The sequence below is a fragment of the Setaria viridis genome, chromosome 2 (assembly GCF_005286985.2).
Source record: "Setaria viridis chromosome 2, Setaria_viridis_v4.0, whole genome shotgun sequence".
NCBI lineage: Eukaryota > Viridiplantae > Streptophyta > Magnoliopsida > Poales > Poaceae > Setaria > Setaria viridis.
The window spans coordinates 23,334,699-23,349,398 of record NC_048264.2 but is presented as its reverse complement, the minus strand read 5'-3'; the positions used below and the strand labels follow the sequence as shown (position 1 = coordinate 23,349,398).

Here is a 14,700-nt window from a genome sequence, read left to right as displayed (position 1 = left end):
CAATACCTTCCACTGCTTCAATAGAATAGAACTATTCTAAGAAATTTCATTTCACATTTTTACTTACAGCTTTAAGACAAAAACAAAGAATGTGTGAAGTGCTACAATCCAAATTGGCAAAAGTGCCTCTAGAAGTAAACATATGAACAATTTCCATGAAAAAGATATGCAAAGCATTCTTGTTAGCTTCTTGTTACTAGGAGGAGATCAGTTATACAAGACAATTAAATCATTTTTTACAAAGTGAAATTATAATTAATTTTCTCTAATTACCCAAACGCAATCCTTCTATCCCCATTATGTTCATGAACAAATTCTCAATGGAAAGTAAAAACTAGTTACTTGTCCACAAGCGAACGAGAACATTTTAAACAAAACAAAGGAGATAAACAATTTATTTTTTATTTGTCACATACGCACTGCTAATTCAACATGATTATTTAGGGGATGTTTGGATGGCTACAGAAGGTTGCCATGCCACAATATCATTGCAGAACACTCTCTTAATATGTTATTTGCTTTTTTCTTTGTGATCAAAGATTTGGTTGTCACACATCGCTTAGTTGGTTTTGTAGTGCATTTGGCTGCCACAGCTCGCCAAAAGTGTGGCCAACATCTTATCCGCCAAACTTATGCCATTGACGCAATTTGGCATGCTTGGGAAGCCAAGCAAACAAACCCTTACTCGTGTTTTTTTATTGTCTTATATAGAAAGGCCCAGCTCCTACGTGAAATAAGCTCACATATGCATAGCATCTTTCTTACAATTTTATCCTTACTTTCTAGAGATGATATGTTTGCAATGATAAGGATTATTAGCAAGCATGAACCTTCTTGTAGGATATAAAGGTGAGACTAATTCCACCTAATTCTAACACATGGGTCAGAGCGAGACAAAATCTGAACAATAATGGACTGAAGTATTACATTCTCCACTCCTCCTGGGTTGATGGTACCCCATTCAAATAGACAAATATCCAAGGTGTCCCCTCGACGCCATGGTGGTGCCATGTCCCCTCCATGACCAACTCTGTAGTGAGAGTACTATATAAATACCATGTGTGTAGTAACACACGACATCCAAAGATGCTTACCGCCCAAACTCATATATGTGGAAACAAACCCACATAAGCATAACACATTTCTTACGTGTTCGTTCATACTTCACGTTAAAGGGTTAGGTTTACAGTATAGTTCGATGGTTGTTCAAACAATATATTTCCATTTGTTCACAAAAATACAATAATTCTATGAAGCTTCATGTCACACTTTATTTTTTGACTTATTACAAAAAGAAAGAAGGTGTGGTGCTAAAATCCAACTCGTTGAAGGTGCATGTAGAAACAAACATGTAAATAGCTTCCACGAAAAGATACACATAACATTCTTGTTACTAGCAGAAGATCAATTTTATAAGGCAATAAAATCCATTTTACAAAGAGAAATCACAGGTTATTTTTTCTAATTACCCATGGACAAATTCTTAATGGAAAGAAAAATTAGTTATTTGTTGACATAATCCATTTACAACCAAGTTAATATAAGTGAACTTGTACATCTTTTTTTTAAACAAAACTAGAGTGAAAAATATTTATTTTTGGATTTTCCACGTACCCACTACTACTTCAATTTGAGTATTTTAGTTGAATTTTTATTGTCATATTTAGAAAAAAAAAGTGAGTGTCCTAGTCTTCAGCATATCTTTGGTGACACCACCTATCTCTATTAAGGCGGCAATGTGGACCGGTGGTTAATGTTTTGTTAGGTAAGGCTACATGTGGATAACATGAGAGTATGATCAAAATATCTAAATCTTGATAGTTATATAGAACAGTGTTCCATGATGTTCTGCATGATATGTTCCACTAATTCACTAGAATGAAAAGACTTCTATAATATTTCATTTTATACTTTGTTTGAGGTTTTTAGAGAGCACGCAATGCACTAAGTCCAACTCAATGAAGAAACACATATGTTAATAACTTTGGCTAGACCATGATGTTCTGCATGATATGTTCCACTAATTCACTAGAATGAAAAGACTTCTATAATATTTTATTTTATACTTTGTTTGAGGTTTTTAGAGAGCACGCAATGCACTAAGTCCAACTCAGTGAAGAAACACATGTTAATAACTTTGGCTAGACAATATGCTTTCCTATTAGGAGCAATAATAAGAACTGAGGATGCAAGAAAATTAGATAAAAAGAAATTCACTATTAATTCTCTCAGATTATCCAAACGCAGTGCTTCTTCTCTCTTTTCAGTGGAAATGAAAACCTTATAAAAATAGGAAATTGTTTGGTTAGAGAGAGAGAGAGAGTGGGGAAGCAATGGGGAGAGTTGGGATGGCCGGATGGGATGGTACTATGGGAGATGCCAAAAAGCCGGGCTCGGGGGAATCAAATCCCAAGTTTGACCGGGCTCGGATGCTGAGACACACAACCGAAAAAAGAAACGCCTTCCTTTTCAAAAAAAAAAAAAGAAACGCCTTTTCCTACCAGCCCCTCGCAAGAGCCCAGTATTATTCTCCCGACCCCTCCCCTAGACAAATCGATTAGTTTTTGGATTAAACAATTGGGCCCCTCTTTCCGGGGCTAATTGCCGTCGCAAGCAAACAAGCTCGCCGAGGCTTTGTTAATCCGATATGGCTTCATTACGCCAATGGCGGGGTTCAGTAGCTGCGTAGCGCCCTTTCTCTCTCCTCCTCCCTTCCTACTTAAATAGTCTCGAGTGCCGCTGTGTGTGCTCTTCTACTTTTGCTTCTCTCTCTCCTCCTCTGCTCCTTCTCCCTCCCTTTCTTCGTCTCCAATTGCGCCAGTAGTAGGTTGGTTGGTCTGTTGGTGCTGTTCTTCCATTCTTGATGAGAGTTTCGGTTCTTGAGCAGCTCTTCGATTAGACAAGGTGAGCAGCTGCGTTTTCTTGCCTTCGCTTTGGTGGTAGTGGTTTGGGTTCTTGGGTTGAAATGTTAGGTTGTTTATTTCGGTATCCGATTAATCTTGATTTCTTGGTGGTTTTCTGGCGCCCTCTGATTCTTGCCCAAGGAACACGATGCTTAGGTTGGTTTCTTTGATTCAAATTTGGAGTCGGTTTTCTTCCCGGTTTGGTTCGTGGCTTCTCTGAATTTTGGAGGAGCACCTCTTTCGGGGTTTGGTCTGCAGTTGTCGCCGAGAATTTCGCATTTGCTGATGTATGTCCAGTTCTTCAACTGTTGTTGGCATCGGCGCTTTCCCTTCCTAAGATTCCTTGTGCTCTTCTGTTTTGGCGGTTCTTTATTCGAAGCAATTCATGCCGCGAATTTGGATTGAGTTCTCGTGGCTAAATGATTCGAAAATTCCTTGTGCAAATTTGCAGTGAGGCAATCCGCTCCACCGACATGTGAAGGTAGCTGTTCAAGAATTCGGCGGCCTTCTTCTCCATTGTCTGCTTCTCTTCTTCCTCGCGAGAATCGACGCGCGCGACTTGGAGCCATGGCCGCCTCCACGACGGCGGCCGCGTGGCTCCTCCTCGTGGTGCTTCTCCCGCTTCAGGTGACGGTGCCCGCCATTGCCGCCGGAGAGGACGAGGCGGCGGCGCTGCTCGCCTTCAGGCGGGCGTCGGTGGCGGACGACCCGCGCGGCGCGCTCGCGGGCTGGGCCGGCGCGAACTCCACCGCGGCGCCGTGCTCGTGGGCCGGCGTGTCGTGCGCGCCGCCGCCCGACGGCCGTGTCGTCGCCCTCAACCTCAGCGGCATGGCGCTCGCCGGCGAGCTCCGGCTCGACGCGCTCCTTGCGCTCCCTGCGCTCCAGCGCCTCGACCTCCGCGGCAATGCCTTCCACGGCAACCTCTCGCACGCCGCGGCGTCGCCTTCGTCCTCGCCCTGCGCGCTCTTGGACGTGGACCTGTCGTCGAACGCCTTCAACGGGACGCTCCCGCCCGCGTTCCTGGCGCCGTGCGGCGCGCTGCGGTCCCTGAACCTGTCGCGGAACGCCCTCTCCGGCGGCGGCGGGTTCTTCCCGTTTGCACCGTCGCTCCGGTCGCTCGACCTGTCACGCAACGCCCTGTCGGACGCCGGCCTTCTCAACTACTCCGTCGCCGGCTGCCACGGCCTGCACCACCTCAACCTCTCCGCCAACCAGTTCGCCGGGCGGCTGCCGGAGCTCCCCCCGTGCAGCGGGCTCTCCGTGCTCGACGTGTCCTGGAACCACATGTCCGGCGAACTCCCCGCCGGGCTCGTGGCGGCAGCGCCGGCGAACCTCACGCACCTGAGCATCGCCGGGAACAACTTCACCGGCGACGTGTCGGCGTACGACTTCGGCGGGTGCGCCAATCTTACGGTGCTGGACTGGTCCAACAACGGCCTGAGCGGCGCCAGGCTGCCGCCAGGCCTCGCCAGCTGCCACCGCCTTGAGACGCTGGACATGTCCGGCAACAAGCTCCTCGCCGGCCCGATACCGGCGTTCCTGACCGGCTTCTCCTCGCTGCGGCGGCTGGCATTGGCCGGCAACGAGCTCTCCGGTCAGATACCTGATGAGCTCAGCCAGCTGTGCGGCAGAATTGTTGAGCTGGACTTGTCGAACAACCGGCTTGTCGGTGGCTTGCCGGCGAGCTTCGCCAAGTGCAGGTCACTGGAGGTGCTTGACCTCGGTGGCAACCAACTCTCCGGTGACTTTGTGGACACTGTCGTCAGCACCATCTCCTCGCTCCGTGTGCTCCGGCTTTCGTTCAACAACATCACTGGGCCGAACCCGCTGCCGGTGCTGGCAGCGGGTTGCCCATTGCTGGAGGTAATCGACCTCGGCTCCAACGAGCTTGACGGTGAGATCATGGAAGACCTCTGTTCATCACTGCCATCGCTGCGGAAGCTGTTCCTCCCGAACAACTACCTCAATGGCACCGTGCCAAAGTCGCTCGGCAACTGCGCCAACCTGGAGTCCATTGATCTCAGCTTCAACTTCCTTGAAGGCAACATTCCGACCGAGATAATGGCGCTGCCGAAGCTGATCGATCTTGTCATGTGGGCCAACGCCCTCTCCGGCGAGATTCCAGACATGCTTTGCTCCAACGGCACTACATTGGAGACACTGGTGATAAGCTACAACAACTTCACCGGAGGCATCCCCCCTTCCATCTCCAGATGTGTCAACCTCATCTGGGTGTCACTCTCCGGCAACCGTCTCACCGGCACCATGCCCCGGGGCTTCGGCAAGCTCCAGAAGCTCGCCATCCTGCAGCTCAACAAGAACCAGCTCTCCGGCCGTGTGCCGGCAGAGCTCGGCAGCTGCAACAACCTCATCTGGCTTGACCTCAACAGCAACGGCTTCACCGGCACGATACCGCCGGAACTGGCCGCCCAGGCAGGGCTTGTTCCAGGGGGAATCGTGTCAGGGAAGCAGTTCGCGTTCCTCCGGAACGAGGCAGGCAACATCTGCCCCGGTGCCGGCGTGCTCTTTGAGTTCTTCGGCATCCGGCCGGAGCGGCTGGCTGCCTTCCCAAACGTGCACCTCTGCCCATCCACGAGGATCTACACCGGCACGACGGTGTACACGTTCGGCAGCAATGGGAGCATGATCTTCCTCGATCTCTCCTACAATGGCCTCACCGGCGCAATCCCGGCGAGCCTCGGCAACATGATGTACCTGCAAGTCCTGAACCTGGGGCACAACGAGCTCGATGGGACAATACCATACGAGTTCTCAGGGCTCAAGTCGATCGGCGCACTTGACCTCTCAAACAATCGTCTCAGTGGTGGCATCCCCTCCGGCCTTGGTGGCCTGACATTCCTCGCCGACTTCGACGTCTCCAACAACAACCTGTCTGGTCCAATCCCCTCATCAGGCCAGCTCACCACGTTTCCGCAAACCCGGTACGCGAACAACTCTGGCCTCTGTGGCATCCCTCTGCCTCCCTGTGGCCATGATCCCGGTCGGGGAGGCGCGCCATCTGCTTCATCCGATGGCAGGAGGAAGACCATTGGGGGAAGCGTTCTTGTCGGAGTCGCACTCACCATCCTCATACTGCTGCTGCTGCTGGTCACACTCTTCAAGCTCAGGAAGAATCAGAAGACTGAAGAGATGAGAACCGGGTACATTGAGAGCCTTCCGACATCCGGCACATCGAGCTGGAAGCTTTCGGGTGTGCACGAGCCTCTAAGCATCAACGTGGCCACGTTTGAGAAGCCGCTCAGGAAGCTCACCTTTGCGCATCTCCTCGAGGCGACTAATGGCTTCAGTGCAGAGACCCTCGTAGGCTCAGGGGGTTTTGGTGAGGTTTACAAGGCCAAGCTCAAGGATGGCACTGTCGTGGCCATCAAGAAGCTGATCCATTTCACAGGCCAGGGGGACAGGGAATTCACTGCAGAGATGGAGACCATTGGTAAGATCAAGCACCGTAATCTTGTGCCGCTGCTCGGGTATTGCAAGATTGGCGATGAGCGGCTTCTAGTGTACGAGTACATGAAGCATGGCAGCCTTGATGTTGTTCTGCATGACAAGGCCAAGGCTAGTGTGAAGTTTGACTGGGCTGCAAGGAAGAAGATTGCAATTGGTTCGGCAAGGGGCCTCGCATTCCTGCACCACAGCTGCATCCCCCACATCATTCACCGGGACATGAAGTCGAGCAATGTGCTTCTTGATAGCAACCTGGAGGCGCGTGTTTCTGACTTTGGGATGGCCAGGCTGATGAACGCACTTGACACACATCTGAGTGTGAGCACACTTGCAGGCACGCCTGGGTATGTGCCACCTGAGTACTACCAGAGCTTCCGGTGCACGACCAAGGGCGATGTCTACAGCTATGGTGTCGTGCTCTTGGAGCTCCTATCGGGGAAGAAGCCGATTGATCCTAATGAGTTTGGAGACAACAACCTTGTTGGATGGGTGAAGCAGATGGTGAAGGAGAACAGAAGCAGTGAGATCTTCGATCCTACCCTGACAAACACAAAGTCAGGGGAAGCTGAGCTCTACCAGTACCTGAAGATCGCTTGTGAGTGCCTTGATGACCGGCCAAACAGGAGGCCAACCATGATCCAGGTCATGGCAATGTTCAAAGAGCTGCAACTTGACTCCGACAGCGACTTCCTGGACGGCTTCTCAATCAATTCTTCGACGATAGATGAATCAGCAGAGAAATCAACATGATGGTACCTATTCCTTGCAGATTTTGATTCTCTGGAGGGATAGAACAACAGCTAGCTCAATCATTTTAGCTCCCAGTAGCAAAAGGTAGTCTCCTTCAATTTAGTAGGAAAAGTTTTAGTTTCGATTCTGTGTCACTGTAAATAGCACACAAACGCGCGAGCAGGGAGAAAAGGGTAGGATAAAACTGCAGAAGAGCTGTCTTCTTTCTGTTGGAGGACATCGGCGTGTATTTTGGAATCAAATGCCCCAGTGTTTCGGCATCAATCTTGTTGGGGATGTGATTCAGATCCTGCTTTTCTGCACCTGCTTATGTTCAGTCCTTTTCCTTGTCTGCACCTCAACTTTCATGTATGAATGCCATAATTGTCTTGCAGCTTGGTGCAGCAGTATTTCATTTTAAACTCCCTTCCCTACCTTAACACATGGTCTTTGCAAGAAGGGACACTTTTTAGATAATTGAACAAAAATAAAATTATACCGGCCTCCACATTTGAGGATGCAGACAAACTAAAAAAGTGCGACTTAATTTCTTCCCTAATATCTTGGGCGAGATATCTATGTTTGACAAAATTGCTATTGCTGATGCTGCCAGTTGCCACAGCCATGTTGTCTTAAGGTGTTGACAAAACCTGGTCCTTAGACTTTGTTTACAGCACATGAAAAATGTGTTGTACATACAAAACAGAAATTCTGTTTCTCTGTTCGTTCCCATGATTGCTGGGAGATGACAAACCTGAGCAACAGAAGGAAGGTTTTCAGTTCTGCACCCTGTTGTACTAGATTGTCACATATTCTTCTGCTGACAAGGCCAGAGATGGCAGTTGCCGTCCTTGTGGACAATCTGAGCAGCAGGAGAAGATAAGGCATGGCTTGCATATATTTTCTTTCTGACTATGGATGAAGTGAGTACTCAGCTTCTAATAAACAATGAATGAATAAATAAATCATACTGACATCTGAAGTATCATCTGCTTCATCAGCATGGTGTATGCCATCTGCCATGATGTGTATGATGTTCCTTTCTAAAAGGACACCCTGCTAATCCTCGGACCAAAAAAAAAAGCGTTTGAACAGGATGGAACCGTTGTTCACAGTCATGCTCCAACCAGATTAGGTTTTGGTTTGGAAGCATCTTTTGCGTGCTCAAGGTGTTCTAGTACTTTCATACCTGAAACACCCTCTTTTCCCGCCAAGTTCGGCTCGCTTTTCTTATGTCTAAAGTAGCGCTTGCATTTTTCGTTCTCCAGACTTGAATACTCGGGTTGCTCACTCACTCTTTGATTATGTTACCAGCAAGTGGTATATATTGTAGTTTACTATCTGAACAGCTCAACACAGAAAAGCAGAACAACTTCAACTTATGACGCCGCGCAAAAAGGTCAGTTTTACGCTTGACGCATCAAAGATTCAAGCCTCCCTTTAACCTGAAGTCTGAAGACACGCTAAACTTTCTCACTGACCAAACACCTTTCTTCCGTCAGATAAAATTTCTGGGCGGATGAGGTGAGCAAAACAAACAGTGGCGGAGCCAGCCATAGCGTCGAGGGGGGCTCTTCTTCTCCCTCCCTCTTCTTCTTGCTCCTTTCTCCTAAAAAATGGAGGGGGACTCAAGGGGCACTGAAAACAAAGTGTCGCTTTCAGTAATTTCAAAAGGATTTGGTATCGGTTAGCTGAGCTAACCCCAGGATAAGACACAGCACGCCAAGCGTGCGCCGCACGTGCGCGTGCACACGCGTGGTCTTTCCTGTCCTAAACTACTAAGGATTTCCATAATCCCATTCGTGTTGAATACCAGTTGCAATAATCAATCGGCCGGATACACATCGCATGAAGTCAGAAGCGTGTGATGGCCGGTAAGTGCGACGTGATTTAGGCAGGTGCGTCGAGACTTTGGAGACAATGACCCCTACTTCCATCCATGTGGTCCCCTTCTTCTACAACAAATCGAGTACAATGACATGAATTGTGAGATCAGTACAAGATCTAGACAGTCAGTCAGGTCATCTCTCCTCTGATGGTAGCTCGAGGATGGGTCCCGATCGTCCGATAGGACTGCGGTAAATTCTTTTTCGAGAATACATAGGAGAGCTGCGTATCTTTGGATTAAGAAGAAAACGGAGTTTAAATTATAACATGGGCCTCCCAGGCACACACGGTTTAAGAAGAAAACGTATCTTTTTCCGATAGGAATGCGGTAAATTTGGTTGGTCGCTTGATCTGAACCGTCGATCCATGCATCGGACGGTCTAGATTGGATGCTGTGGGGAGCCATGTAGGTTGCAGTGTGCTCTTGGCATCCTGGGACAGGTGTTTTGCCCTTTTTTGATGCCACCGTCACTTTGCACCTAATAAAGGGCCGCTCTTTGCACACTGATCTTAATTTGGGGGCGCCCTTTATGTCCAAAAAGGCAAAGTTAGCACTTAGCCAGCTGATTGGATAACATTGGTGTCGCGAAAAGGTCAAACACATAATTTGCGTGTCCCTTTGGGTTTTGGATCTTTTAAGTTGGTTGAGCAGTAGAGATACGTTTAGATAACACAAGTGCCATGAACATCAAGTTATATGTTGTTTGGCGAGTTTTGACAAAAGTAGAGCAATGAAAGTCATGGAGGTTTCAAATGCCGCCTTGCAGCTGCAATTGGTGCGAGATGCTCAGATCAACTGGAAAATGTCAATGTCTTTTTGCGTTTTTTTTTTGCAGTAACTGCAACTGGTCGGTCAGATTACCTGGAAAAGCCAATGTCTCGTACTCTCCCAAGCAATTCTCTCACATTATCTGTTTAACTGATTCTTGAAAATTTTCTATATACTTTTGCTAGACAGTTTTCACCACAATATTTCTTTCTTTTATTTTGGTGTGTGTGCATATGTCCTCTGTTGTGCCTGGCAGACAATGAGGGCTGCCATGGAGGAGGGGCATGATATGATTGCCTGTGCAGGTTCCGCTCCCATTCCCATCAGTGGTACCCTGAATCCTGCCTGGCCTATCTGTACACAACTACTACCACAGGTGCCTGTACAATCTTACACAAGTATGTAGTGCCAGTGTACAAAAGTGTGATGCTTTTCCCAGCATGGTGGCTACAGGTATACCAAATGAAGACCTGCACTTGTCTTCATAGGCAAGGAGAGAGAAAGCACTGATGAGAAATCAACACCGGGTAATTCAAAATTCAGCCTTGTCCAAACCATGGCTACTTGTGACCTTGTATGTCCGACATATCTTTATGTTATTCCATTCATATTAGTTGATCTTTTTTCTTGAAATAATTCATACTAGTTGATCAGAAGAAGCTATGCGATGGCTAAGGCACAAAGCACACAAGAACTGACCTGACACAGACAAGACAGGCCGGTTGGCCATCAGATGCAGCCTCTTCTGTCCATCTCCAAGAAGAAAGAGCAGGCCCTGACTTTCAACGGCTTCTGCAAATGAAAGCTGAGATAGGGTAGTAAACACCAGAAAGCAGCAACTTTGCAGAACAAGCATGGTCACATTCAACCAACAGTGATGGCCCTGATCCAACCAGTGAAACACTTGCAAAATTTCAGAAAGGCAGTAGACTGGCAAGCCTCTCCAGCAATAAGTAGTGCCGTTGGAATCAGTGGTTGCAACAACATGTAACTGAACAAACAAAATCATATTGGTGTCTCAGATATGCCAGTAGGCAATGGGACATGTTTGGAATGCAAGACCACCTTATCCACATATTTTCACCAAAATAAAGGGGGCCATGGAGAATGGAAGCAAAACACGTTCTGAAAACTTAACATCCTCGCACATACAAATTTACCGGTTTCTTGGCAAGGCTACACACGCAAAAGCCGTGATCACAAGTGCTTTTCAGGGTATAAACCAAAGTTTTGGTGCGGAACTCAGATTATCCAGCTTTGGCGCTGCTGTACACAAATAAACATTTTCTGGGATGGCAATACAATTGACACAACCCGTCCGGGCCTGGGATACCATCACAAGACATGGGACCGGTTTGACTTAATTTTTACAACATTCACGATGGCCATTACAGTGGCAACATTGTTCAATGAGATGGGGCATCAGCCCATCGCGTACTTCTGGGTCCAGGCCCTTGCAGTTTCCTCGTAGCGTTGCCTCTGGTTCTTGTACATGTGAGCGATCTCTGGGACAAGGGGATCGTCTGGGTTGGGGTCAGTTAGGAGAGAGCTGATGGAGAGGAGGACCTTTGATATGGTCAGTGCTGGGCTCCACTGCTCCTTGAGGATATCAAGGCAAATGCTCCCATTAGAGTTGATGTTTGGGTGATACACCTGGGTATTTTCCATTGAAGCAATTGATGGCATTAGTGCTGAGAAAGGACAAATTGCTTTAAATAGGAGCTGAATTACTGAACAATTCAGCTTGTCATAGTATGCCAGTTTGTCCAAGCAGTAGTATTGAAGGAAGGTGAACTCCTTGGAATGATAAACAATTCAGGTCAAGAACTAAGAAATTTTTCCAAATAATTTCGATAGGATAGGGCTAAACCATTGTGCTAGATATAGATAACAAATAATAATCCTATGTTGTAGTCTGGCCTTTAAACCTTACAAAATTAGCAGAAAACTCAAGGTAAACCAACACTTTTTGGGCAACGTGTAAGGACATACATTGACACCTACACTGGCACAAGGACGTGCTAGCAATACAAGGTAACAAATGTGATCTGAGTTGCATATGGCAACGCCTGTGAGCTATTGCTGATAGAGCAGGGTCACGTATATACTTCAGGACTTGCTAGTCACTATTCAGTATTCATAATTCCAGAAGAATATCTAGTCATTAAAATTTATTCATCGTAATTCAAGCATCACTCACATGATAACACCTAATTCTGGAAGGAAAAAAAAACTTTATGAACTGCTGAAGCAAGTAAAAAAAGGGTCCATGAGTGTTCATAACTCACATGTAGTTTTAAATTATATAGTCCACTTTAGAAATATCAAACAATTTGAAAGTAAAATGATGATATAGAGAAGCTCCTAAGCATATATTATTTTGAGCAAAAGGGAAAGAAGTTTACACAAATATTGATTTGGTTTTGAACCTTTCATAATAAATTTTCCAAATATTACTTACTAACAAGGTCAAGAGCAATCATGGCTGCAATACAAAATTAAAATACTTAGCAATGAGTAGAGGTATTAACAAAGCAAAGAGATAGGGAGTTCATATTCTAGAAACAAGGTCACCTTTGTTTGGAAGTTCACTTTTGGAGGCTTAAAGGGGTAGTCAGGAGGAAAATGGATATTAACAAAGAACACCCCTCCTGTATAGGGGCTGTCACTAGGACCCATGATTGTGGCCTGCCAGTGGAATAAATCCTCTCCAGCAGGCCCAGCACTGCATGATGTCGGTGGATCCTTTTGCAGATCCATGAGTTCCTTCTGAATCCTTTTGCTTGCCATATCTGGGAAAGAGAGAATATAATGATCAAAAGAATGATGCATAAGGTTCTTGAAGTATAGAGCACAACCTCTGATGGCTTAAGGACTCTATAATAGCATCAGAAGACCTGAACAAATTTTAGACGAATGACTAGCATGGATTCTATGAAAGCATCACTGTCTTTTCCTTTTCTTTCGTTCTCTTTTGAAAGGAGCACAGACAGTCCAAATTAACGGCCAGTTCAAAGTGTCACATGGATAACATGAGTCATGTATAAAAAAGGTGTAACTGAACACTAATCCATTGGTCCAAGTTTGATGATAAGAAGCTATAGAAGCTATCGCTGTGAGCTAAAAGCATAAAGCAGCTCAATATTAGTTATAGAATGCACCAAGATGGAATCAAATCTCCAAAGAATTGGCTATTACTTCAACATGTAGATTAGTCTGCACATTTGCAGTATGATACAATTGTATCCAGTAATGCTGCTACAAAAACAAGTTCAGAGTAAGGTTGCTACTGCATAACAGCACAAGCGCGCAGCTATAGTCTCAGAATAAAATTGCTAGCCGTAATGATCGCCCGTATTTTCTTTCAATCAAACAATACCTTAACATCGTTCCAATGAGATGAAAAGAAAGAACTGGTCAAATATCGCAGGAAATAAGAAAGAAAGATGAAAAGCCAAGCTGCTTGCTTTTCTCCCTGTAAAAAAGTTGTACAGCGAAGATTAACATCGTTCCGGTGAGATGTTCAGCACATCACAACTCAATGCAATGTCCACAAACAAGGGATAGATTGATAGATATTAGATGAATTCTACTTCGAACTATGGAAATCACTCATTTAATAAAATTATAAGACTTCATTTACAGAACTGAAACCATTCATCTAATCTTCCCACTAATGACTTGTTACAGTCTTACAAAGCAAATGATCTAATCGTTCATGCCTGGTTCCTGAAACAAGCTTCCGAAACCAAACCAGATCTTTGCACTTTGAAATCTGAATTTCCCGTTCCAGAATCTTAAGGAATCTTTTCAGGATATTCAGAACAGGGGCCCCTGTCGGAATTGTAAGATTCTTCTAAAAAGAACCAAACACATCCAAAGCTCCATCACAGAGAACTGAATTTAGTTCCTTTCCCCTCTTTCCTCCAAGTCAACCCCAATCTAGAAAGGAGCAAACAATCTGAAGGACATGATTCTATAATTCCCAGGCACGTACCAGAGGAAATTCTTGCAGCCCCTTCACCGAGAACACAGTCCTAATCCAGCAGCTATCTCTAGTCAAAATCAAACATGGCGTCGCCGTGAACACATCACCTCGGATCAAGAAGGCGACTAACAAGACGAAGGTTCAACGGATCAAGAAACAGCCTAATCGAGTCGCGGATTACCTCGAGGTGACGCCCGGTCGGACCAGACTCCCTGATGCTCCGGTCGATCTAGCTGGAGGGGAAGAATGAACTGCGGCAATGCTTGACGCAGAGGATGCCGGCCGGGAATGGATTATAGGCGTGGAAAGTCGTCGCTTCCCTTGATCGTTTGCAATTGGTTGCTGCTTATTATTTTAATCGACATGTACGGAAGCCCAACTGTCAGTGGCTTAGGTAGTGTCATTTTACCTACTATTCGGCAAGTCCAGTTTAATTTTACGGAACTTACTAATTGGGCCAGTTCAACTCTAGTAGGATTTATTTTTTTTCTTCTCAAGAATGCTCACGTTAATTTTCCATTAATTTCCCGCATGTGCCATGTATGATGTATGGCTGCGTGAAACTCATCAACGTTATGAATGAAATGAGAAGTAGTTGACACAAAAAAAAAATTTAAGCCGATGCATTTGCTCTAGCATTCTGGGCTTCAGCCGTAAACCGGTGCTCTAAAAATACGGAAGCACCTTGAAGGCCTGAGCTTATCCACAAGTTTGGTGGGCTGGGAGGCTGGGCCGGTATCGACGGGTTAGCGTGGTGTGTGGATAGAAATTCCACGATGGATAGAAATTCCACTGTTTGATGATTTAGGTTTTACATAATATTCAATCAAGTGTAAGAAAAATATTCAAACACTTACAAATATAAAAAATCATAATTCAGTAAACATTGTTAGATGGAATAAATAAAAACAAAAATGAAAAAAAGAGGAAAAATAGCCTACTCCTGTGTCCTCGGTTCG

The 14,700-nt window shown here is 46.0% G+C and overlaps 2 protein-coding genes across 4 annotated transcripts; one reads left to right on the top strand and one right to left on the bottom strand.

Moving 5' to 3' along the window:
• Window positions 1–2,662: 2,662 nt before the first annotated feature.
• Window positions 2,663–7,420, top strand: LOC117844741 (brassinosteroid LRR receptor kinase BRL1). Its single transcript, XM_034725510.2, has 2 exons — window positions 2,663–2,904; window positions 3,355–7,420. Exon 2 carries the CDS (start codon window positions 3,471–3,473, stop codon window positions 7,116–7,118), a length of 3,648 nt encoding a protein of 1,215 aa, XP_034581401.1. The 5' UTR covers window positions 2,663–2,904; window positions 3,355–3,470; the 3' UTR covers window positions 7,119–7,420.
• Window positions 7,421–10,861: 3,441 nt separating this feature from the next.
• Window positions 10,862–14,083, bottom strand: LOC117844742 (ubiquitin-conjugating enzyme E2 28). Of its 3 annotated transcripts, none has more exons than XM_034725513.2 (4): window positions 13,923–14,071; window positions 13,751–13,802; window positions 12,328–12,545; window positions 10,862–11,406 (listed from the first exon to the last, which is right to left on the bottom strand). In XM_034725513.2, exons 3-4 carry the CDS (start codon window positions 12,541–12,543, stop codon window positions 11,176–11,178), a joined length of 447 nt encoding a protein of 148 aa, XP_034581404.1. In that variant the 5' UTR covers window positions 12,544–12,545; window positions 13,751–13,802; window positions 13,923–14,071; the 3' UTR covers window positions 10,862–11,175. The 3 variants fall into 3 exon arrangements, with proteins under 3 accessions (XP_034581404.1, XP_034581405.1, XP_034581402.1); XM_034725514.2 differs by having other exon boundaries at window positions 13,751–13,806; window positions 13,923–14,066; XM_034725511.2 differs by lacking the exon at window positions 13,751–13,802 and having other exon boundaries at window positions 13,923–14,083.
• Between the last annotated feature and the right edge of the window lie 617 nt (window positions 14,084–14,700).

Coding starts and splice junctions, on each gene's coding strand:
- LOC117844741 (XM_034725510.2), top strand. CDS start 3,471: ATGGCCGCCTCCACGACGGCGGCCGCGTGGCTCCTCCTCGTGGTGCTT.
- LOC117844742 (XM_034725511.2), bottom strand. CDS start 12,543: ATGGCAAGCAAAAGGATTCAGAAGGAACTCATGGATCTGCAAAAGGAT. Junction 11,407..12,327: donor AAGTGAACTTCCAAACAAAG/GTGACCTTGTTT, acceptor GAAAATACCCAG/GTGTATCACCCAAACATCAA.